This window comes from Schistocerca serialis, chromosome 3 (genome assembly GCF_023864345.2).
Source record: "Schistocerca serialis cubense isolate TAMUIC-IGC-003099 chromosome 3, iqSchSeri2.2, whole genome shotgun sequence".
In the NCBI taxonomy this organism is placed as follows: Eukaryota; Metazoa; Arthropoda; class Insecta; order Orthoptera; family Acrididae; genus Schistocerca; species Schistocerca serialis.
Window position 1 is genome coordinate 229,274,535 of NC_064640.1, and position 26,086 is coordinate 229,300,620.

At 41.3% G+C, this 26,086-nt stretch overlaps 1 protein-coding gene across 2 annotated transcripts in view; it reads right to left on the reverse strand.

The window, feature by feature from the left end:
- Positions 1-26,086, reverse strand: part of LOC126469961 (protein phosphatase 1H) — a 171,111-nt gene that overhangs the window by 41,650 nt on the left and 103,375 nt on the right. For both annotated transcript variants that reach the window (XM_050097375.1, XM_050097374.1), the window contains exons 4-5: positions 18,034-18,231; positions 12,537-12,719 (exon numbers count right to left, since the gene is read on the reverse strand). In XM_050097375.1, coding sequence (XP_049953332.1) covers positions 12,537-12,719; positions 18,034-18,231 — 381 coding nt within the window. The remainder of the gene's footprint in view (positions 1-12,536; positions 12,720-18,033; positions 18,232-26,086) is intronic.

Genomic DNA, 26,086 nt, shown 5'->3' on the forward strand with positions numbered 1-26,086 from the left:
AAGCCTGACAACGATAGAGCATGGTGTGAATGATATCATCAATCTCATGTTGAGGAAATGACACCCATTCTTCCCGGAAAGCTGGTCGCAAGTCTTGGAGAATGGTCGCTGGATGCCGACATGGTGCAACTTGTCTCCCAGGTGCATCCCAGACATGCTTTATGGGATTCAAATTGGGAGAGCGAGCAGGCCATGCCACCCATGCAATATCTTCCGTTTACAAGAAAACATCAACCGCTCTTGCTGTATGAGGTTGATCATTATAGTCCATGAATACAAAGTCTGAGCATGCTCCACCTCCCAACAACCAAGGTCCCTAGATCTCATCATGATACCTGGCAGCAATTACACCCTGCTGATTCACCCACACAATTTCATGAAGAGGTGTACATGTGGTCAACATAATCCCTGCCCACAACATTAGGGATCCTTCTCAACATCAGTCTCTTTCCATAATGTTTGGGTCCCAAAATCTTGTTCCATGTTCCCTCCAGATGCAAATGTGTTGTGAATCACTTTCCAGACCAAATCAGGACTCAGCTGTGAAAAGAACACTGACCTACTGCTCGAACGCCCAGATGGCACGTTGATGAATCCACTCTAGACATTTCCTTCTGTGAATACACATCAGAGGTACACATACAGCAGGTCTCCAACAACAAAGGCCACTCTGCCAAAGACTTCTGGACACCATTTGTCTCAATACAACACGTCCAGTGGATGCTGCGAGGTCAGATGCCAGGTGCTATGCAGTAATAAGGTCATACTGTTGTGCCCTTACATCCAAATAACGGTCCTCTCTTTCTGATATCACACGTGGTCGGCCCTGCCCTGGTCTTTGGGGGTCTCTATAAATTGTCGCCGCATCCTAGAAATAACAGAATGGTTCACATTAAGCCTTCGGACCTCATCAGTTTGTGACTTTCCTGCTTCCATTCATCTTATGGCCTTCCACTGCAGAGAGTCAGGTCTTCTTTGTGCCTTACTGCACTGTCAGTGACTGTATAAACAGCAATTGTGGTTGTGGGACTACCCAGCAAACACAACCCCACTTGATAGGTGCCCCGACATCATTGTTGACGTGGTTGTCCATTGACCAGAATGCCATTTTCTGTGCTTAACACAACTGTATGGACATCTGTCGACAGTTTGTATGAATATATGAGGTATTAGACACAAGGCAGGGAAATTGCGGTTTGTTGCTTTAATTTTGGACACCAGTGTGTGTGTACATAAGAATGTCTCTTCCCATACACATAATCATTTAACAAGGTCTGAAGTCTTGTCCAGCAGCCTGGACACCTGCCATGGTCCTATTTGTCCCTATTTGTCAATGGTTTCAAAATTCTCTGACTGCCTGGAAATCAGAGTGGTCATCTTCACCCTGTGCAGTCTTCTCTCGGATCGAAAACTCAACTATTAACTAGTAGCTTTACACTTCTTCATGTCACCTGGCGCAAACTGAATCGAATCAGATGTGGGATGGGAGAAACAATTGCAACACTTTACAGCTGGTTATGGTGAGGCTCTTCAAGCTGTGACTGCAACAAGGTAGCACAGACCATTGAGAATTGCCCCAACATGCTGTCACTGGACTGCTGGGAGAACTGCATCTAATTGGCTCTAAAGTGCTGTACGGTTGGAAAAAGTTTGACATTAATATTTGATTTATTTCTTTTCATTTATTTAGCTGGCTACTTACTATTTACGTGTTTGTAACTGCTGATGTACTTTTAATTGTCTAGGAACATCAAATGCTAAATACATAAAATATTATTTTGCTCATTGCTACAGGCAATTAACTGCCAATGCACCACTGTTGCTTTCAATCAAGAACTGTATTTGCTCTTAATATTGCCTGAGAATCAGCTGACACCACTACAAGCAAGTTGTCTACATATGCCACCATACCTTCAGTTAATTTATACACATCCACAATGGTGAGGAGCTGTTCGATGCATGTGTTCCAAAAACTTGAGCCACAGATCAGTCCTTGTGGGCATCCTTTGGTGAACATTTGATTATCTTAAAATTGCTCGCATTCCATTTTAGTACTCTTCCCTGGAGGTTAAGGTACAAAGTGTCTGGAATCAGTATTATCTTTGGTATGCAAACACTACAGACCTCCACAGGTTGTCAAAGTCACCCGAAATGTCCAATATTATTGCAAATATGTATTTGTGGGTCGAGTTACTAAGACGAGCACAATGGTGGCATCAACAGGGTATCTCTTCTTGAAACAAAGTGCCACAGGTTACGGTCATGTAGCTCACTATATTTCCGCAATACATCACACAGGAGATGCTGCTGAACCATGTCCAGTGCCTTGGGGGGCAAGAAGGTCTATGAGACTTACAAGCTGCTGGGAACGTATCTTCTGACTTTTCAATTACAACTACTCTTGAAGTTTTTGAACACTCTGGAACTCTTCCCAGTCCAAGATAATTGTTGAATAGCTCCATACCAAAGGGGCCACTCTGTCATATTGTTTAATGCAAAACTTTGGGATGAAGACCAGCAGCACTTGGGGCCTTCTTAGGCTTAAGTTTTGCTAATGTCTTTGCAATGTCGTTTCACATGAATGAGGGCATCCTTACATTTTAATTGTAAGTATCTTCCAGATTTTCTCTTAGTCTATGATATTATGGCTTGTCAGTTCACCGTATGTCCCCAGGGAGGATATTGCCTAGTAGAAATTCTCATTTGTCACCATCCCTGAGCCATATTTATATCAACCATGAAAGTGTTGTCAAAACCATCAGTTACTCTGGTTTTTACATGAGTCCACAGTCTTGATATACAGGCTGATTTTTTCCACTGTGTACAAACTCTCAAGATTAACCAATGAGAGGATACAGAACAAAAAAGGTCTAATGAACTTATGTCCAGAAATGCATGGTTTCCATGTGCCTCAATGCAAGGATGTACACACCATAGCATGTTCTGTCTCACACGTTCACATTTACCAGGCTGCATCCGAACAGTGTCAAAGGCAGCATGAATACGCTGTCCCAGTGTCTCCACATCTGGTATGGGCTCTGCATACATGATACTTTTGAGATGACCCCATAACCAGAAATCACATGTTTTGAGATCTGGTGAATGAGCAGGCCATGCAACTGGACCCCCTCGTCACGACTGAGATGCGTCCAGATATTAACAGCAAAGTGGATTGGAGCACCATCATATAGCAGCCACTTAACCCTTTGAATCATCAATGGCACTTCCTCCAGCAGGAGAGACACAGTCACCTGCAAGGAATACCAATAGTTCCGGCCTGTTAGATGACATGGAAGGAAGACTGGTCCCAAAATACAGTCACCAATTATCCCAGCTCACAAATTCCAGCTGCACTGATGCCTATGATTTGCTGTCACCATATCATGGGGGTTCTGTGAAGCCAGTGACAAAACTACTTCCAGTGTAGAAAGTCTGTTGCTAGTAAGCTCTGCACATGCTGTAAGTGATAAGGGTAGTAACAATTGTGGGTAACCTGGCTTACTCCGCAGTGGCAGGCCAACTGCCTTCCACAGTGTTAATCACGTTTTCCTCCAAGTCTGGGTCCAAACATTTCAGGTACGTCCTTCATGATTTCCTGCTTCCTGAACAAACCTGTCTCAGACACTGAATGCTGTGGTTGTTGTCAATGGGGATAGGTCTCCTGATACAACCTTGCTGCCTTCCCCCACTGCCATTTGTCTTTCTATAAGTAAACAGCCTGTCGGCAAACTCTCGATTCGAATACAGAACCATTGTGTACAATGCTGTATCAGATCCACTACAACATGAGTCAGCAAGAGAAGTGAATCAGACACAACATTACCAATTACTGTAGCAGGAGAGGGCACAAAGACATGACGTATGAGGTACAATACCGCCCTCTAGAAGGAAACCATGCATACTGTAGCTGTGGATACATGGTACAGTGTGTATTAGCCTGCAGTCTCTGTAACAAAGTAGGACTGAATAAATGGTCTCTAGCATGGAAACCATGCATTTCTGGACATAAGTTCATTAGACCCTTTTTGTTTCGTATCCTCTCACTGATCAATCCCTTGAGTTTGTACACAGTGGAAAAAACTCACCCTGTATTTTTCAAAGGGAAACGTTGTACACCATGGGCTGTACAATTTCCAGTTTCATACTATGGTGAGTCTTCCAAGTTCATCCTTAAAACTTATTTTCGTCTCTTAACAGTTCAGTTCTTGCCTTAATGACAGGAGAGCAAATCTTAAGACAGCTAATTTCCAAGTTTTACAGTCTCTTGGCACAACTCCATTACGGGTCCTTGTAACTGTGCTTGTAGAAATGCTAAGTCCTAGAGTTTTTCCTTAATTCCATCTTTGTAAGCAAGAAGAACTCCTCTCTTTCAATATTTGTTTCCAATTAAGGCCATGACCTCATCAATAAAGCCTTTGTGGCTATTTATGTCACTGTACACTTATCTTGTGTCCATTGATGTCCAATTCCATTGGGAACCGTGTGCACCACAACCGTATTATTGTCAATACATTTTTTTATAAATGGGAGCATTGGTCGTAAATACTGAAATCCTTTATTTTAAAGATCCATTTCAGTCTCTCCTATGAGTCCCTTCCTCCTTACCCTTTATGGTAAGAGCAATGTTGTCCTACCTCAGCATTAGCAGTACATACCGGCATGGAAATCTATTGGTACAAGTCACGGTATGCACTCCCAACCCGATTTCCTTGAGGCTGCTGATGGCACAATCAGAAATAATCCAGGCTGTTGCAGCCACATGACAACATGCCCTAGCTGACTACAGCCCTGCACAGCCAAATGCTTTGCCAGAAACTATGGGGAGCAACTAATAACCATGTGTAAACGCTATCACTGTCCCAGTCAGATGATATCCTTTCAGAACTGCAGTCAGTGCAACATGAAGCTCTGAGTCAGCAGCACACACCTCACATATACAAGAAAAATTGTGACCATTGCTTTAAGTAGACGACCGGCTGACTGTGGACTCTCATTTGGCACTTAATACATGTTCCTATAATATGTGCTCAAGGTTTACTGTCTAACATATACATGTAATAATAAGTAATGCAACACTTTTTTTCTCAGCCTATTTCGGTTGAAGAAATGTGGAATTTGTTGTGGGATATCGTGGCATATTCCTGCTTTAGTGCCTGTAGATTCATGAAGTTACAATAGGTGGCAGCGCTATTGTTGTTGTTGTTGTTGTTGTTTTCTTCAGTCCTGAGGCTGGTTTGATGCAGCTCTCCATGCTACTCTATCCTGTGCAAGCTTCTTCATCTCCCAGTACTTACTGCAACCTACATCCTTCTGAATCTGCTTAGTGTATTCATCTCTTGGTCTCCCTCTACGATTTTTACCCTCCACGCTGCCCTCCAATGCTAAATTTGTGGTCACTTGATGCCTCAGAACATGTCCTACCAACCGGTCCCTTCTTCTTGCCAAGTTGTGCCACAAACTCCTCTTCTCCCCAATTCTATTCAATACCTCCTCATTAGTTATGTGATCTACCCATCTAATCTTCAGCATTTTTCTGTAGCACCACATTTCGAAAGCTTCTATTCTCTTCTTGTCCAAACTATTTATCGTCCATGTTTCACTTCCATACATGGCTACACTCCATACAAATACTTTCAGAAATGAATTTCTGACACCTAAATCAACACTCGGTGTTAACAAATTTCTCTTCTTCAGAAACGCTTTCCTTGCCATTGCCAGTCTACATTTTATATCCTCTCTACTTCGACCGTCATCAGTTATTTTGCTCCCCAAATAGCAAAACTCCTTTACTACTTTAAGTGTCTCATTTCCTAATCTAATTCCCTCAGCATCACCCAACTTAATTCGACTACATTCCATTATCCTCATTTTGCTTTTGTTGATGTTCATCTTATATCCTCCTTTCAAGACACTGTCCATTCCGTTCAACTGCTCTTCCAAATCCTTTGCTGTCTCTGACAGAATTACAATGTCATCGGCGAACCTCAACGTTTTTATTTCTTCTCCATGGACTTTAATACCTACTCCGAATTTTTCTTTTGTTTCCTTTACTGCTTGCTCAATATAGAGATTGAATAACATCGGGGACTGGCTACAACCCTGTCTCACTCCCTTCCCAACCGCTGCTTCCCTTTCATGCCCCTCGACTCTTATAACTGCCATCTGGCTCTGAAAATGGAGTCTGTCGGGGAAATGGATTTCAAGCAGAGAGTTGTCACTGAGTTTCTTTTGGTGGAAAACCAGAGCACCACAGATATTCGTAGGCACCTGCAGAATGTCTACAGAGACCTGGCAGTGAACAAAAGCACAATTAGCCATTGGGTGAGGTGTCTGTCGTCATTGCAACAAGGTCATGCAAAAACCCAACCGATCTCCCGTGTGCCAGCTGGTCACACACAGCTGTGACTCTCGCATTGTTGGAATGTGAGGACATTATCATTCAGAGTGACTGACAGACCAAATTAAAAAGCTCACTGAACAACTGGACATCTCTGTTTGAAGTGCTGACACACTGGTCCAACAGTTGGGGTACTCAAAGGTGTGTGTGCGCCCGCTAGGTTCTTTGCCGCCTAACAGAACACCATAAAGAGCAACGAGTTTGGCCCAATGAAGGATGCACTCAGTGGGAAGCAGTACATGGATGGTAGGGAGGTTATTGATGCACCAAGATGTTGATTCCAATGTTGACCAGTAGAGTGGTACCATGCATGCAAACAGGACCTGCCAGTAAAGTCGTGTAAGGCCGTCACATTGAATGGAGATTATGTTGAAAAATGGGGTTTCGTAGTCAAAAGAGTGGGGAATAATATGGTGCATCGGAATCTTGAATAAAACCAACCTGCTTTCAGAAAAAAATATATGTTGCATTACTTATTGAATGCCTCTCATATAAACTGCTTACATTAATTACTGCACTTGAGATTCAGAGGGCAACGCTTGTTTTGTCAACTAGCACAGTATGTAGGCCCACAGGGAGCTGAAAATCTGAAGATAATGCATAATCTATGAAGTCTGTATAACTTTATTAACTGTGATATATTAAATTACTAAATGACAACTGTCACTCACCAGACTCCAAAATAGCCTAACTGAGGTTTTTACTTCAATGCTCAATTTTTGTTGCATGGAATACAGAACATGAAACAAGAACACACCATTTGGTATGGTAAATGTTTTGTGTTCTTGCTTTGTGTTCTGTACTCCATGCAGGACTTTTTCATTGCAGGAATATTTGCAGCTGTTTTAGGACAAAGATAATGTAGATCCATCAGCATCCCCTCCCCCTCATTCTGATATTAGAATGGTGGAACTTCACACATGGAACCTCACTATAGAGCATGAACATGGATATTTATATCTTACAAGTGAAAGAGACAATGTTAACAGAGATTGAGACCAGGATGATTCTGACAGCACAGGATGTGTTGCAAGGATAACTCCCATCCGTGTAGTTCAGAAAAACTGGCGATGGGGAGAAATATCCAGATGGCCCGGTCGTGAAGCAGCAACTGAATTCAAGCATGTTGTGCTCAGCTGCACTTTGTGACACTGAGTGGTCTATTTTTTTTCTTGGCCACAAATTTGCAGTGACCATTCATTCTAGTGGACAGCTAGTTGGTTGTCAAACTAACATAAAAGTTGTGTAGTGATGACAGCAGAGTTGGTATGTAATTTGGCTACTTTCACAGGCGGTGTGGTATTACAGAAACACACCACCATGGCACAGGCATCCCAGAATCATATCTGCTCCCTCCACATGATACTGTTACTGTGCAATACTAACTATATAAACCACATCTCCAAAATGGAAACATTTACCCTCCAACATCTGGAAGTGCATTCCAAACAACACCTTCGTAACTAGCCAACCTGTTGATATCCTACTCTTGGAGCACCATTACCCATCAACATCCATCCCACCCATAGTGAAGCCCCTCATCAACCCCTCGTAGCACCCAGACCCTGACCAGTTGATCTTTTCAAATGGCCACATCTTGTAGCACTCTCTCCCAACACCCCACGAAACCCAGAACTCAAACAGGCCCAAAACACTGTTGTTAAACTTTCCACCAGAAACCTCAATCCCATAAAAGTTTCAGTCCTATCCAAAGGTCTCATCTTCAGTCCCATATCCAAGTTTAACCCCAGTGAACTCGTTACAGACCTTTTCTTCCTCTCTTAATCCCTACAATAGAAACACTTCTTTGCCACCAGTTCCTCCAACCATAGCCAACCTAATCACAGAACTGAATCTTGCCTTTCCCAGTTCATTCCACCATCCAAAAGTGATCCTAGCCCCCTTCCACTTAACCACCCCCTGGTCACATTCTAGGAATTTTTTGCCTCCAACTTGGCCTCACCATCCTTCCCAAGGCCCTTCCTAAAAATAATAATCTTTCAGCAGAAGAAAGGAGAGCTACACACAACCTCGAAACAGATCCAGACCTAATCATCCTCCCGGCAGACAAAGGCTCCACTTCTGTCATGATGAACTGTAGTGACTACCTGACAGAAGACTTCCGCCAAACGTCTGTAACCTCTAATCCCCACTGAAACCTGTAGTGCAATCCAAGAACCTCTCCCCTGGGTCCATCTCCCACCTCACTCCAATGACACACTGCACACCCATCTTCTACATGCTCCACAAAATACATAAATCTAGTAATCCTGGATGTCCCAATGTACCTGGTTATTATGCTCCTACTGAAAGGATTTCCACTCTTGTTGATCAACACCTCTAACCAACTGCCTGAAACCCAGCCTCTCACAACAAAGATACTAATCACTTCCTTCACCGACTCTCCACCATCCTCACCCCTTTACCTCCTGGATACCTACTTGTCGCCACTAAAGCCACCTTCCTATACACCAACATCCCTCATGCCCATGGACTTGCGGCTATCAAACACTACCTTTCCCAATGTTACTGAGATTCCAAACTCACTACCTCAATCCTCATACACGTTAAAAACTGTATGTGTAACACAACTACTTCTACTTTGGAAGATGTATAAACAAATCCATGACACAGCCATGGGCATCCACATGATATCCTCCTATGCCAACTTCTTTTATGGACTGTCTGGAGGAAACGTTCCTAGCCTGTCAAAACCCCTAAGCCCTTGTCTGGTTCAGGTTCTTTTATGATATCTTCTTCATTTGAATTCAGGGCCAAGACATCCTATCCTCATTCCTTCACAACCTCAAAACCTCTCCCATCTGCTTCACCTGGTCCTCTACAACACATGTGCCACCGCCTTCCTGGCTGCTGACTTCCACCTCTCTGATGGCCCCATATACACCTCCATTCATGTTAGACCCAGGAACCACCAATAGTACCTAAGAGTACTTGCATTTCAACTACTGCCATCCGTTCCATACAGCCTGGCCACCCACAAAAGAGAACTCCTTTGTCCAATATACTGAAGGTCTCACGAGGACCTTCACAGCCTGCAGAAGACCCAGGTGCAAGTCCTGTACAATACACCCACCCAGCACCTTTACTCCAGTCCTGTCATTGACTATCCTATCCCACCGGAGGTTGGGCCACCAGTGCAAGCAGCCATGTCACATACCAACTCTGGTGCAATCACTGCACAGCTTTTTATGTCAGTGACAACCAACCAGCAGTTCACAACAATGAATGGTCACCACCAAACTGTGACCAAGAACAAAATAGACCACCCGGTGGCACAACATGCAGCTGAATGCAACATGCTGCTTCATGAACTGAGCCATCTGGATCCTTCCCTCCACCACCAGCTTTTCTGATTATGCTGCTGGAAGTCATCCTTGCAACAAATCCTACGTTGCTAGAACCATACTGGCCTCAATTTCTGTTAACCAACTGTCCCCATACTGCCCACCCAACAGACTCCCTTCCCCTGTCCATCACACCATCCCCACTCATCTCTCCGTGTCACCTCCAGGTGCACTGCTCCCCAGGGCTCTGAGTCCTGTGCATCAGATGCCTAACCCACGCACCTGCCACCCCTCCCTCCCACATTCCTAGCCAGCCAACCTACTGCCTCCCTCTAAGTGCTAGCTACGCACCCCAACCCCTCTATCTGTCTCTCACTTCTGTCTTCCTCAACCCACCCCACATGACAAACCTTCACCTCACCCTAGTCCACCAGCCGAACTGCACTCCTAGCATCGTGCATCCAACCGACACTATGTAGAGGCACAGGCATATGTGTGCTTGTGTGTGCTTATAATGTAGCTCAAGAAAAGATTACTCTGAAAGCTAGCAAGTTTTCTGTCTTTTTTTGTGTGTGTACCTGTCAACAACTCAATGCTCCTGCTTTATGGTGAGTAGTCTCCTTTACTTCTGAAGTACCAGAATTTTGCTATATAAATATATTTAATCTCTTAATTCCTCTCTTAACACCATCCTCTCTCTTCCCACCATCTTGCTGTAAGTTTGTTCCCCAACTTCCAGCTATCTACAATTCATCCCTCCCACATTTTATGGCATATTCAATTTATTTCCCCTTCTCCCTCACTGAATGATTGTTTTTAATGTGGTTTCCAGTTTCTGTTGTAAATTTTTACCCTATACACCATTTGATTCTTCCTTTTTTGATATATCCAGACATCTTTGTCTCTTATAAGACACAAATCTTTTCATAGCTCCAGAAACTTGCTATGTTTCCATTTCCTCTGTCCAACAAGCCATCCTTTCCAATGTCTATTCGCATATCTGTAAAGACTCCGTATAACCTCTCCTGACATAAATTTCACACAGCACCAACAATAGCTCCATAATAAATTTTTTAGGCTCCCCAAATCCTTTGTATCTCTTCTAACAAGTCACAGAGAAGCACTAACCTTATAAACAACTACAGTCCTGGCTCGAAAAGGTACATTCCACTTGTGAAAACCATACTATATAACAACTTTGGTGTGATAGCTGTGATACATTATTTACAGGCATTACCATGACAGAGTCAATTTATATGAATGGCCAATGTTGCCACCCGACTGCTGGATCTGCTGCTTGACACAATATAGCTAACCTTCACAGTTGCTTTGCTGCCTTATAATAGGGACATCTGCCTATTTTGTCTCTTTGTAATGAATGTTTTCTGTCCTTGCTTCATGTTTTATACACCACACAGGATTTTTTCATTGTCATACTAACAATCATAATTTTGGACCTTTTTTTTCCAGCTTCAAAATGTTTTATGTATGTTTCCACGCAATTAGTTTTTCATAAAATATTCACTTCTTACAGACCGCTGCAGCACAAATATGTTCAATGTTTTTTAGCATTCACAACCAATCTAACATCTAAGTATAGACAAACTCTAAAAATCCTGAAAAGCGACTTCATTTGCCTTGTGGCCTTGTGCATGGTAAATATCAAACCTACAGGGTAGAGGTAACTCCACAGATGCGGAACCACACTTCTAAAGCAAAACCATGTAGATAAACAGAAATTTAAAGCCAATCAGTAGGAGATGGGAGAAGGGGAAAATCTGTCAGGCTATGCTAACAGCATGGTAGCCATTTTGAAGCTGCAATCTTGGACGGAACTCATAATTTTCAAATGAAAAGGGGGCCATGTGACATACCAAACAGATAGAGAATAACAGGAGAAAAACAGTTAAGCCTTTCATGTGAAAACTGCTTTATTTAAGTTATGACTGAAGCTTATTTCTCACAGGTGACGTGAAAGCTGACAGTGTTAACACATGTTGAATGCATTGAGATCGTCCTGATATCAGGAGAGAGGAGCACCCGTGTTACCACAGAGGATCAATGCCTCCTAGACAGATCACACATTACCCACAGTGCAACGATGAAACTTCTTGTGAAATTCCATGAAATTGTCTCTGTCGCACGCAAATCATAAGCTGGATGAACAAGAACTGCTATGGATGAAGCAACATCAACTGCTCTTTTGGCAACATTCAGTACGAGTCCAGAGGGCAGTACTCGCCGCACCTTGCAGGAAACGGGTCAGCTGTACATCAAAAATAATAATTTTGCCCACACACACAATATGAGTTAACTTGTAAACAAATATAGTTATGCTCAAATTAAAGGACCATTGTTTGTATTGAGTAATTATTTATCTGTTTTGTATATCATATGATAGTCTTTCAATTGAAAAATTATGAATTCCACCCAAGAGGGTGGTTACAGCATCACGTTTTCTCCCTCTCCCATCTCATACTACTTGAATTTAAATTTCTGTTCTTCCTGTTTTTGTTTTGGAAGGGTGATTCCACACTTATGGACCATTCTGTATTATTACAAAGTAGCACACCTGGATCCCAAGTTCTTTTAATGATTCCACATGATGTGATACACTAGGATTCATTTTTCATTTCATTTCATATAGACAAATATTCAAAGAATACATTAGGACCTGATTAATCTCTAATTTGTGAAGTCATTTCACTTAAAATTCCATTTTTGACTCAATGGAGAACTTGTGTACAACTACTTCAAACCAAATAACTCACACAATAATTCTGCACAGCTGCAGAGAAGGAAAATAGATTGACCACACACAAAAAATAACATACCCGTTTCCCTTCCCCGACAACAACAGGGTATTTTAAATCATCGCGGGTAACGATTTTGTATGCCCATCCATTCATGAATGCGTCTCGATACAAAATCTTCTTCCCCAAATCGTGCACTGTCGGTCGTCTAATATAATCTAGACGTGTGAACTCATTACCCAACAGCTCAGGTTTCAGGGCAGCCTGCAGTAAGAAAAACATAATTTATTTTAGAAAGATGAAATTCAAAATATGTAAATGATATCAAACTCCTTAAACAGAAAATGTTCATCATCATGTATACTAAATTAATCAATAAGGAAATAGCTTCCATTAAAAAAAGCCACTTGCAGTAGATATGAACGTGACCTCATGTCACACCAATATGGAATTAGTAATGACCAAAGGGACATCCCCATATATGCTCAGCCGAGGAATAGTCAGGCAACCTTTCAGGTCAAAAAAATTGTGTCTACACCACAGAACTTCCTTGGTTTAGAAAAATGAATGGGAACATGCCTTATCATGCAGGACAATGAGCTGGGTATGCCTTGGATAAAAATTTGATTTTCAATATTTTGCACAATTACTGACCGTATTAAATATTTTTAAATGTCGTCATAGTCTACTCTTGAAGAGGTATAGTTTTATGTTAAAAGTGTGTTTGTCTTAAGCAAGCATAACTGATGGCATGCAAATACCTAGACTTTATTCATACAGTATTTGTGGGTGAGAACATTAAGCGACTTCCAAGAAACTTTACAATTAATTTCAAATGTTTATGAAACTTTTTCACGTTGACAGCTTCACAAAATGATGAAAGCAAAGAAGTTTATAACTTACTAAATTTTCCCTGTTCACGCAGTAAAACTTCAGCATCAGACATGACATTTTAATTTATTATAAATACATTTGACTTAAAGTCTCCTCACCAAAAAGCAGAAGCATTGAGTCGTCGGTAGGCACACACAAAACAATGGAACCTTGATAGTTTTCAGGCTTATCCTTCGATGAGTCAAAGTAAAATGAAACACACACACACACACACACACACACACACACACACACACACACACACACACGCCTATGCCCCTATGTGATGCCAGCTAGACTAAAACTATTTTTTGGCAGGTGGACTGGTTGTCGTGGGGGTAATGTTGAGTAGGGTGGGTAGAGGGAGAGGGAGGAAGGAGTCAGGGAGAGGGACTGGAGGTGGGTGGCTAGTGGCGTGAAGGGGCACAGCTCGTTTGCCAGCTAGGAATGAGGGAGAGAGGGCATGTATATGGGCCGGCATAACTGTAGCAGCTGTTGGAAGTGGTAACACTGAAGGCGAGATAGGGATGTCAATTGGGAGGGGTTGAAAGGACAGAGGAATGGGGAAAATGTTGCATGGAGGGTGTGGGGACAGAGGGTTACCTGAGACTGAGACCAAGGTTATTATGGGAGTGAGGGATATCTGCGCAGCTTGGAGAAACTGGTGGTGGAGAGCAGGATCCAGATGGCTCAGGCCGTGAAGCAGCCACTGAAATTGGTCATGTTGTGCTCCACTCCGTGTTGTGCCACCATGAGGTCCACTTTGTTCTTGACAACAGTTTGGTAGTGGCTACTAATGATCCTTGTCACAAGGGTTTGGGAGTGAGATTGGCATAGGGATGGACTATGATGATGTGTAGGTTGGATGGATTACAGAACACCACTTTAGAAAGGGCTGGAAGAGTACTGGTTAAGATGTTCCTCATTTCAGCCCTACACCGAATTTTAAATATGCTGAATTAATCAAAGAGCTACTCTCCTTCTCCTGATCCCTACAGTGGAAACACTTCTTTGCTACTAATACCTCCAACCAAAGCCAACCTAATCCCAACACTGAACATTGCCTCTCCCAGTTCATACCACTACCCAACTACGACCATCCCCCCCCCCCCCCCCCCCCAACTATCCCCAGTCAGCGTCTGGGAATACCTTACCTCCAATTTGGTCTACCTAACCTTCCCAAGATCCCTTCCAAAGAACACTGACCTTTCAGCAGAAGGAAAGACAGCCATTTACAACCTCAAAACAGATGCTGACCTAATCATTGCCCCTGCAGGTAGAGGCGCTCTACCACTGTCATGATAGGTCGCAACCGCTGCCTGAAGGAAGGCCTCTGTTGACTGGCTGTCTCCTCCACTACAACTTCTGCCAGATTGATCTCATCCTATAAGTCCAACAGAACCTCCAATCTCTCCTGAAATCTACAGGCCCTTCCAAGAACCTCTCACTTGAATCCACTCCCTACTCACCATAGCACCACCCCACTCACCTACCTTCTAAATGCTCCCCAAAATTCATAAACCCAAAAATCATGGACACCCCATTGTCGGTGGTTATTTTGCTCCCACTGAAGGTATTTCTGCTCTTGTTGACCAACACCTCCAACCAACTGACTGAAACCTAACCTCCCACAACTAAGAAACTAACCACTTCCTTCACTGACTTCCCACATCGGTCCTTCCTGCGAGCAAGTTTTCTTTCTTTTGTGTGCGCCTATTGACAACTCAAAGCTGCTGCTTTGTGGTTAGTGGTTTCCTTTCATCCAAAATTATTTACATTCTACAGGAACTTTCCTGTGACATTTCAATGTATTACTTCTTTACTAGCAACTCCATTAATGACACACTTTGCAAGCAGTATATACACACATAAAAAAAAAGTTTTGCGTCACCTCAGTTCTAAGAGTTCCAGAACCCGTACAGAAAATTGGAATACAGATCAACATAAACATCATTTCTGCCCTTTTTATTGCTCATGAAAACCACACATTGCATGTTGTACCACCAAATAGAGAGACCTTCAGAGGTGGTGGTCCAGACTGCTGTACACACTGGTACCTCTAATACCCAGTAGCATGTCCTCTTGCATTGATGCATGCCTGTATTTGTCGTGGCATACTATCCAAAAGCTCATCAAGGCACTGTTGGTCCAGATTGTCCCACTCCTCAACGGCAATTCGGCATAGATCCCTCAGAGTGGTTGGTGGGTCACATTGTCCATAAACAGTCCTTTTCAATCTATCCCCAGCATGTTTGATAGGGTTCATGTCTGGAGAACATGCTGGCCACTTTAGTCTCTAGATAAGTGATGTCGTAATCCCAAAGGAAGTCGTTCACAAGATGTGCATGATAGGGAGTGAATTGTCATCCATGAAGATGAATGCCTTGCCAATATGCTGCCGATATGGTTGCACTGTTGCTCAAAGGATGGCATTCATGTATCGTACAGCTGTTACTGTGACTTCCATGACCACCAGCGGCACATGTCAGCCCGACATAAGGCTACCCCAAAACAGCAGGGAACCTCCATCTTGCTGAACTCGCTGGACAGTGTGTCTAAGGCGTTCAGCCTGACCAGGTTGCCTCCAAACACGTCTCCGACGACTATCTGGTTGAAGGCATAGGCAACACTCATCGGTGAAAAGAACGTGATGCTAATACTGAACGGTGGACGTCAGAAGTCAAGTTGTGCATCATGCAGCCTATCGCGCACAGTTTGAGTTGTAACACGACATTCTGTGGTTGCACGAAACGCACTATTCAACATGGTGGCATTGCTGTCAGGGTTCATCCGAGCCATAATCCGTAGGTAGCGGTCATCCACTGCAGTGTTAGCCCTTGGGGAGCCTGAGCGAGACATGTCATTGACAGTTCCTGTCTATCTGTATTCCTTCATGTCCGAACAACATCGCTTTGGTTCACTCCGAGACGCTTGGACACTTCCCTTGTTGAGAGCCCTTCCTGGCACAAAGTAACAATGCGGACGCGATCGAACTGCAGTATTGACTGTCTAGGCATGGTTGAACTACAGACAACATGAGCCATGTACCCCCTTCCTGGTGGAATGACTAGAACTGATCGGCTGTTGGACCTCCTCTGTCTAATAGGCGCTTTGTTTAATAGGCGCTCATGTATGGTTGTTTACATCTTTGCATGGGATTAGTGACATCTCCGAACAGTCAAAGCGACTGTGTCTGTGATACAATATCTACAGTCAACGTCTATCTTCAGGAGTTCTCGGAACCATGGTGATGCAAACCTTTTTTTGATGCGTGTTCATATATCAATGAATGTACCTGTAAAATTATATTACTGTAGAACACACAGTTCAGGAGATATGACATCATAAACATTTAGATGTGTGAAAAACTTACTTTTACTTAAAATGGAGTGCAAATTACCCAGACTATATTCACCTAGCATCTCATAATTAGAGCATTTAGCGACTTCCAAAAACTTTAAGCATGCTTTCAAACCATTTTTAAACATTCTCACTTGCATGTTTAACATCAAATATTTAACATATTAACTCATCTGTAAGGTAACCAGAACTTTGAAGCTGTTTTTAAACATGGGAGTTCAGTTCTTTAAAGATTCAGGAATTTTTGGTATTGTCTGATGTCCAACAAGTCACACATCACTACCAAAGTATCACACTGATTCCTATGGAAGCAAACCGTACTGTGACTTTAACTGGAATCTACATGGAAGCAAGATTCATCAGAGAACACATTGTGTCTCTGCCACAGTAGGTAACTGGGGCATTATGCACCCAAGTGTCATCTTGCACAATGTAAAATTTAAAGGACAAAATGTACAGTTAAAGTCGTGATGAAGGCCAGCCTTCCACACGACAGTACTATCTGATGAGGGCAGAGAAAGGATAGCAGTACTGCCTGGAACACTCGCAGCATAAATGCAGACCTATACTGAATGTGCTCATGAAGCTGACAATACTGAAGAGGCATTAGAAGCTTGCAGAATACCATCTGTCATACAGCTACAATGACATTTGCTTCTCCATCAGCAACTGAGCTCTGGAATGTCTATACGGTGGTGGACGTGGGGAGTTGTCTCTATTAAACTCATGCTTTGCATCTTTCTTTATTATAGCACACTCTGCTAATGCCATTACAGTAAATTACTTACAGCATTTCAAAAACTACAGAACACTCATGAAGAAGAAAATTTTAAGCATAGGATGATTCAAACACAAAACATGTGGTGCAGAGACTACTTTTAATGACATAAAGTCAGAATCAGATATTATACAGTTACTCTCAGCAACTGAGGCCAAATCATAAAAGTCACAAGGAGCATTGCTAGTATTTCATGCTTCATGCCATTAGATGTGTAACAACTCATATAATTGAAATATGTAGTTTATTAGCAATGCCACATTAACAAGGAACTCAACATATTTATTTTCTTCCTCAAATTATTTTGTGAATTGCCCTGGTTTGCTTTTTAATTATATTCTGGGACATGGCATTAAAAGAATCATTATGAGCTCAAGAAATTGAAGTTCTTACTGAATTTCCTCCACCCATACACAAATTTTGTAGTTTAGTGCCAATATTTTCTCTAATAATACACGAAATGCAAATATATAAAAAGTAATTCTTTATACTGGAAAATACAATATTGCAGTTTTTATGGTTTATCATGAATGAGAATTATAATTTCAACAAATGTGCTATACATACCAAGTGTCTTACTCGTGCCCTTTCCGACTCTGGCGTGAAATCGTGTGACATTGGAATGACTGTTCTATTTTTCGCTAGTACAGCCCTCGAATCTCCAGCATTTGCTACAAATAATTTGCCCAGAATGAACAGGGCAACTAAAGCTGTGCATCCACCTTTCATTCTGTACTTCTTTTTATCCTCCAAAATCATTTGGTCCTGATATTAATGAAAAAAAAAATTACTGAACCAACAATAAACATAGGCATGTGATAACAAACATTTCTCTGTGTTTTAAGTAAAGCTTTATAAAATAACAAAAAAAAACTTATTTGGGCTATAAGACATGTGCACATTTTCTTCCTGAAAATAAGTGCATGATTAAAATAATGATGAGAAGTAAAACATGAGTATGGTCTACAAGTGATTTCATTTAGACTACTTACAGCCATTATCACACACCAGGCAACAAATAACAATATGCAGAAGTGTAGAACTCATAGCCGCCACAAGATTTAAAGAATGAAGTACAAAATCTAATTATAAACCATATTTCTGTAGCTCGTCCTTGTTTCTTAAATTATTTGATGTTTCAGTATTAAAGAAGTAATAGTATCTTTTTCAACCATATTACATAAAAAACAAAGCTAAAAAACATCTACGGTGGTTGCAGTTAATTTTAGTAATACTGGCACAGAGAAATCAATGCCCCTATAAATATGTGAAAAGTCACAAAATGTGTTAGAGATATAACAGAAATTGACACTTCACTAGTGCACAAAATGAGCCAAACTATAGTGAAACTGGAATATCAGTTTGCAGCCATACATGACAGTATGCTACATATTTAACTCATTTCATTATGTCCATGCAGGAAGTGTTAATTTTGCTTGGACATACAATAATAGCACACACACACACACACACACACACACACACACACACACACACACACACACACACAAAAGCAATGCCATGTAAGCTTTTGTTAGAAAAGGGTGGGAATGAAAACATATAAAGAGAATCTGGCTTTGGTGAGTAACAGGTACAGATACGACAAATGATCTTGACCCAACACATGGAAACTGGAGGTTTCCATGTTAGCTGAGGAGGAACAGATGTGAATTGTCATTACTGTGATAAAACCATTCCACAAAAATAAAACTGTGCCTTCACCAGCCAATATACCTTGATTATTGGACCATCTTGACATGTGGTACTGTACTGTCGGAACACTGTGCACACTCCAGTGGATAATTAAATGAATTACCCAATTAGGCATAATAATTAACAAAAGTAATTATTTGGAAAACATGGTAATTGATACAGTATTTTATTACACCAAAAATGGTGAAAACTGCGTAACAATTGGAGTGCATATAATGCAGATATTTGTGCTTTAATTCCAAGAGTCTGTCAGAATTTACTGAGGTGGCTGGATGCAAGGGTTCCAGATGGTGCGTTCAGGGGCTGATGTGGCTGGCAGCTCCTAATAGTACCAGTCAGCACAATTGGTAGAGCCAGCATGTGCTGTAAAGGGGAGTAGCAGGTGCACGGATACTGAGAAAGAACCCACAATAAAAGTTAAGACACAGTTTATGAGGGTGGTTACGCCTTCACTTCAGTTCTGGTGGACGAGTCCATCAGTGGACACTGCCCACAGGAAAAATAGTCCACCTTACTTTCTGTTGGGGTGGACTGTAGCAAAGTCAGAGTGTTTGTTAAAGTAACATTTAGAGTTGGTCTCCAGGTCAGTAAACAGTAGAGAATGATATAATTACAAGAAGAGTTAATATCTGGTAAACCATAGTATCTCATGTCACTGCCACCAAGAATTGTGATAAGTGGCACAATGTGCCACTGTTAGGAGAGATCTGGCTTGGCAGCTGAGTGGGAAAGACATCTGTTGAGTATTGCTCTGTTCTGAATGCACAATGAGCTTGCTTTGGGCACATACGGTGATAGTAACATTGTATAAGTAAACTCTCACAAGCAGTGAATTTTAAGACTGTGTCTAAGTATATTTCCGCTGACAACCTGCAGAGGCTTAGACATGAATAGTTAATGAACAAAGCTTATGGCATGTGCAATGTTCACTCCCATGCCTGAAGACAGGTGAGTGCGGTGTACTGGCAAACTCTTAGCTATTTGAGTGTTGTAATACTGCCGTTGCCGATGATCCTTTGGTCGTGACTCACAATTTGTGGAATTTATTTGCTTCGAGAATATAAAATTATTTATTTATGGTTTTCCTGATTATCCTGGTGAGGTGCAAAAACTCCCGTGTGCCAAAGATCATTATTGGCATCTCCCCAACATAGATTAGTTCTGTTGCGGCATTTTCAAAACAAACTCTTATTCTTATTTGAGGCCTATGTACCACCGGTAGCACAAACTCCTCTTTGAGCAAGCTCTGTGAATACTGATAAGTGCCATCTTTGAATTTGTTTCAATGTAATTATGAATGCCCAACCACTTAATCATAGGGCTCTTGGCCTCCACAATGTAGTTCACTTCTACCATAATTTGTTGCTATTCATTCATAGAGATATTAAAATTCCCCAAGTATGGCTGTCTTGAAAACTTAACTGAGCAGAATTTACATTTTGGAGTGCAGTGTATTGATAATTGCACTAGCTGTACGTCTGTTAGGTTTTCAAGGTAGATGAAGTGTGGTTGGCCTATAAGGGCGTAGTACTGGCAGGTAAATCAGTGTCTATATAGTGCCATGCACACCCATAAACTGCCCCTTACTGTAAAAGTGCATTATGTCCCACAGTATGTTGTCAATTAGGGTTTGTCATTCCATATTCTTTCGAAGTTGGCTAACATAATTCTGTTATGTTCTAATGTACTTTCGTTGTGTTCGGCACCATCACTATAGTTAGATTCTTAATAAACATTAATCTGACCACAAGAGGATATCAAAAATGTCACAAACTCTTTAAATCTAGGTCATTAAAGGTTTTCCTACAGGCTTCAGTTTCCTGCATCGTGAAGTATAACCTTGTGAACAAAAGAAACTGAGAAATAGTATGTGTGTGCTCTACTGGTATCAAATTTCCCTCAGACTACATGTGGAACTGAGAGCCAGAGTGGGCCAAATGCAACTTTCTTGAAACAGAGAAAAATTTATCTACAGTTTAGTACATCACATGATTTATTGAATGCATATTATTTGAAATTATTAGTATTATTATGCAAAGTAGACATTGGTGAAACTATACTTGCAGCATGAAACTAAAAAACAAATATCTTGTCTTAAAAATAATAATACAAAGTAATATATATTTCAGACCCTTGGAGATGACCCACTATGGCTCTAAGTTTTTAAAGTCAAACTAGAAAAAGCATATGTGGGTCATCTCCAAACTCACTCTTGCTGTTTAGTTTTCCATCTCCAAATTCTGGAAAAATTGATGAGAAGTTGGTGTAATATAAGGTAACAAAGACATTAGGTCTTCATATTTAGTTTTAGTTATTTTAACTGCTCTTTTATAATCTGGTGGCAGGCACCATGGGAAGGAATAGCGAATGTAGCCTTAACAGTGTTTCTGCCCCTTTTCATTGGTGAAACACCAATAATTTTCCAGCTTTCTATTTCATGTAGTAAAGTGGCATTTAATTTTCATGGGTTCAGATGCTTCAAACATCATCCATTTAATTTGGAACCACTGTGCCTTTCCAACATCTACCGTTTCCTTGCACACTGAAAATTTACATTTTTGTATTATCTTTGATATCAAAAAAGTTGGACTGTTTCTTTTTTTCTGTAAAAGGGTTCTTTGTCCTGCAGTACTTTATGAGATCCACATAATCATCAACTGAAAATAGAGATTGGGCTTTCATTCAGCAGATTCATTACTACTGAAGACCCTGTCATAAGGGAGGAAAGAATAACCTGATTCTACAAATTTTTGATCTGTTATCTTAAACTGAGAGTGGTGGACAAGACAGGTCCACAGTGAAGCTATGTACTGTTTACTGTTTCTTCCACCAAATATGTCAGAATATGTTATTAAATGGTCAGTTTTTGTGTTTACTGAATCGCGGTAAGATAACAGACATGATCCCACTTCGTTGGCACCCCGCTGACGTAATAATTAAGTGAATGTTGCTTATGACCATCTTCTCAATTAGTATTTCCACGTCGAATCTTAATATTCATTACATGAACCATTCCTGAAAAATATGCATTTTACTGGTCAAAATCACCAATGGACCATAATGTACTGTGTACTCATGCCCGGTAATTTGTATTGCACAAACATATGAAACCGCAAGTCACATTTACGACCCCTGTTTTTTGTATGTTTTCACAGATACACATTTCTCACTTGAATTAACATACTCTTGGTCCATGTCTCTTTTCCTTTTTCTAGTATTTTGTACTCACTGATCACTATTTTGCACATGTTTCCTTGTTTCTGTAACTATGTCACCATTTTATTGCATTATGTCAGCCATCTTGAATGTTTACATCACATGATACGAGTCATTTGTTCCGATTGGCTGCTTGGATATGGTCCACTATGGCTTGTAAGGGAATTGGGATTTTATAGAGACTGTTTTCTTTACTCTGTTATTATACTGCATTATGAGGAATTTAGACCAAGCTAACAGTTTTGTGAAACACTTAATTCAGCAAAAAATCCACAGATGGCATCAGCTCCAAAAACATGAAACCTGGATTTGTCCACTCTGGCTCTCAGCTCTTCATATATGGGAACATGCACATTGAGTAAACAGTCTATAATGTATCTGTATTAATTACACAGAACAAACAACAGAAACATAGGCAAGTGAGACTGCGATTGAATGGTGGTGATCTTTCCACTGGTCATATTGTTTACTAAATTGTAAGTGACAAAGACAAATGCATTAACACAACATCCAAAAACTGGCAGAAAAAATCAAGCAGCACTACAGGCAGACAAAATTACTATACTTACCAAGTACAATGAAAAAGAAGGCAAAACACTGAGCATTTGAAACCACGTGTTCGTTTTTCTGCAACTGAAGAGAATATGGAAAAAAGGAAAATGGGGTCAATAAAAGCTAAGTCACGCAGGCCCTTAAATGATGAGAGGGAGGAAAGTGGCAGAATGCTTGTGGTGTTAAATTCTGTCAGACTACAAATAATAATAATTTCTTGTTAAGTTAACAGAGCACTATTTTATAAAAGGCAGTTGAAGAGTTATGAGAGCAAACCAAGGAAAGTCAGACCAAGTCAATACGCAAGAGTGGTTTCCAAGATTGAAAATGAAACTACTGTAAACAAATTTGTCACAATCAAAATTTGGGAACATAGGGGAAACAGTCTGGACAGAAAAAATACAGTAAGATCCTAGGAAAGCAAGAAGGAAGGAAGGGCTGAGAACACAGTGCAGAAAGAGTATGGAACAGCTACAGAACAGGTAATGAAATGAAGGAAAGTGGAGAAGAGGATGAAAACAGCACAGGAGTAGAAGAGTGAATCTAAGACCAAGGGAGTGGCAGGAAAAAGTACTTCTGGAAAGCAAGAGAACTAAAACTGTTCTTTCTTAGACAGCATCACCGCTGCATTGACTTCTCAACCATCTGACTTTTCTCATCTCTCTCTACTGTTTGAATACTGTTTTGAATTATACTGGGTGTCTGCAAATCCCCTCTGACATTTCCAAGAAACATAAATTGGAAATTTTTAGAAATACAGAATCATAGTTTGTTGTAAAACGTTTAGGAGCTCTCAATGTTCTTTTCTTTTTCCTGTGTCCCTTGTTGCACATTTGCGTAGGAGTGCATAAAAATGGCAACAGAGCAGGAGAAGATGCAATGTGTCATATGGTATGTAGAACCCAAATCTGTGGCAATAGTACTGTGGAATTATTGACAAGTATAGGAGGGCACCACTGGCACAATGATTTGGCAGTTCCCCAGTGTCTTCAGCAAGTTGACAGAGTATATGCTGCATTTCAACACAGCCCTCAGAAGTCAATTCGTCATGCATCACACGAATTGCAGTAAGCAATATCAACTGCCAATAAAGTTTTACATAATTGGTTATGTCTTTCTGTGTACAAATTGCATATGGTCCAAGCATTGTAGCCAAATGATCATCTTCTACAGTGTGCAGTCATATGTTGCATGCTGACCTCCATAGATGCTGAAAATACTTACACGAAAAAGTGCCCATTTTCAGATGAAGCAATATTTCACATTTTTGGACATGTGACTCACCACAAAATTATGATTTTGAGTTCTAGACATCTATACAGCATATATCTGTGATAGCCCAAAGTTTAATGTTTGGTATGGGCTGAATGTACGATAGGATGATATGCCCATTTACCTTTGAATAGAAAACCATAAAAAGAAATATTTACCTGGACATGCTCCAACAGTTCCTGCTACCACAGAATGAAGAGCTGCCGCCATCCATCTTCCAGCATTGTGATACACCCCCACAATGGAGTTTGAACAAGCGACATGTGATAAATTACACATTTGCTGAGGGCCCCTTATCTCTACCAATGTCAAGCCACTAGATTTCTTTTTGTGGGGTTACGTCAAGAATCGTGCATAGAAAATGTGTCAACGATACTGCTAACCTTTGTGCATGAATTAGTGAAGCAATCAGAACTGTTGATGCTGCAATGCTGACCTGTACATGGGCAGAATTTGAATATTGCCTTGATGTTCTACAAACAACGAGTGCAGCACACACTGAAATTCTGGCATAACAGAAAAAACTTTGAGAGCAACTTAAGATTTTACAACAAATCACGATGCTCTGTCTCTAAGAGTGTCCAAGTTATGGTTTTTCACAATGATAGCTGTGGTATATGCAGAGCTGCACCACTGCATATTCAGCCACCACATTCATGGATACACGCTTTGCGGGCCAGGTAGGGTCCCTTCCTTACCTCAGGAGGTTGTTTGTCAACAGTAGAGTCACTGAGCTGTTTACCTCTAAGCCTCCTGCAGCCAACTAAAGTGTCTGGGGGCACAAACCACACCAATACATGATGCACAGGTTATGGTAAACAGCGCTGGAGTCGCAAGAACCTATTTGTGTCCATGTGACACCCCACCTGTATTCCTCACTGATGGGTACTTAAAGTCACAGCTCAGCCCCTCAATGGCCAGTTCAGCTTTGGATTCTAGACTGATTACCAGCCAGCCTCAAGCCTATGCTTTGTACCACAGTTGCTGCTCAGCCCCTCAACAGCCAGTTCAACTTCAGATTCCAACACAGCTGCTAACCACTCTTGAGCCTACGCTTCAGATCACACTGTTTGCTGCTGCTGCCATCAGACAGTGCCTCCTCATATGTTCACCAGGATTGCAGCCATTTGACACCCATCAGCTGCTCCAGAAGGCCCCGCTTCACTGGAGCTGCTGCTCAACTGTCCAAGAGCCCATTACCTTGTGCGACCATTGTAAACAAACAATTGTTATTCCAATGCACACATCAATGACTACCTCAGTACACCACTTGGCCAAGGACACTCCAACAGTGACACTTTGTGGACACCTTAACATGACTAGGTACTCACAAAAAGCTTTGCATTCCCTAAATATTAGCTAATGTATGTGGGCTTAGATTCAAGGGGACAAGGAATAAGGGAGTAAGCATTATGAAATTAATAACACCTTTACTCTGAAATAAAAACAAAACAATAAATCAAAATAAAGTCAGCCTTTTTGAAGGTGAACATCTCTGAAATCAAGATAGGCTTCGGGTAACGTTAAATACCGTGTTGTTACACCTACTACCCCATCCCCTTACCCTGCTAAACCACCCCTCATTTCCCCCAAACCAACTACTGAACTGTAAAATGCTTGGATCCTCATTGGCATGTTGTCCACAGGGTAACTGGGACAGTGTTGTTCCACCTGAGGGTTCCTGTGACCGCACACTGGAAGTTTCCACCAATTCCAAATGTGCTAAATTGGATTCACGATAGCAGGTACCACAGGCCATTACACTTAGCTGATTCGTGTTCACAATGTGGATGCGATGTACATGGGCATTATCATACCGAATGACAAACACACTACCAAAATGTTGGCTTGACGAGTTAGACAATAA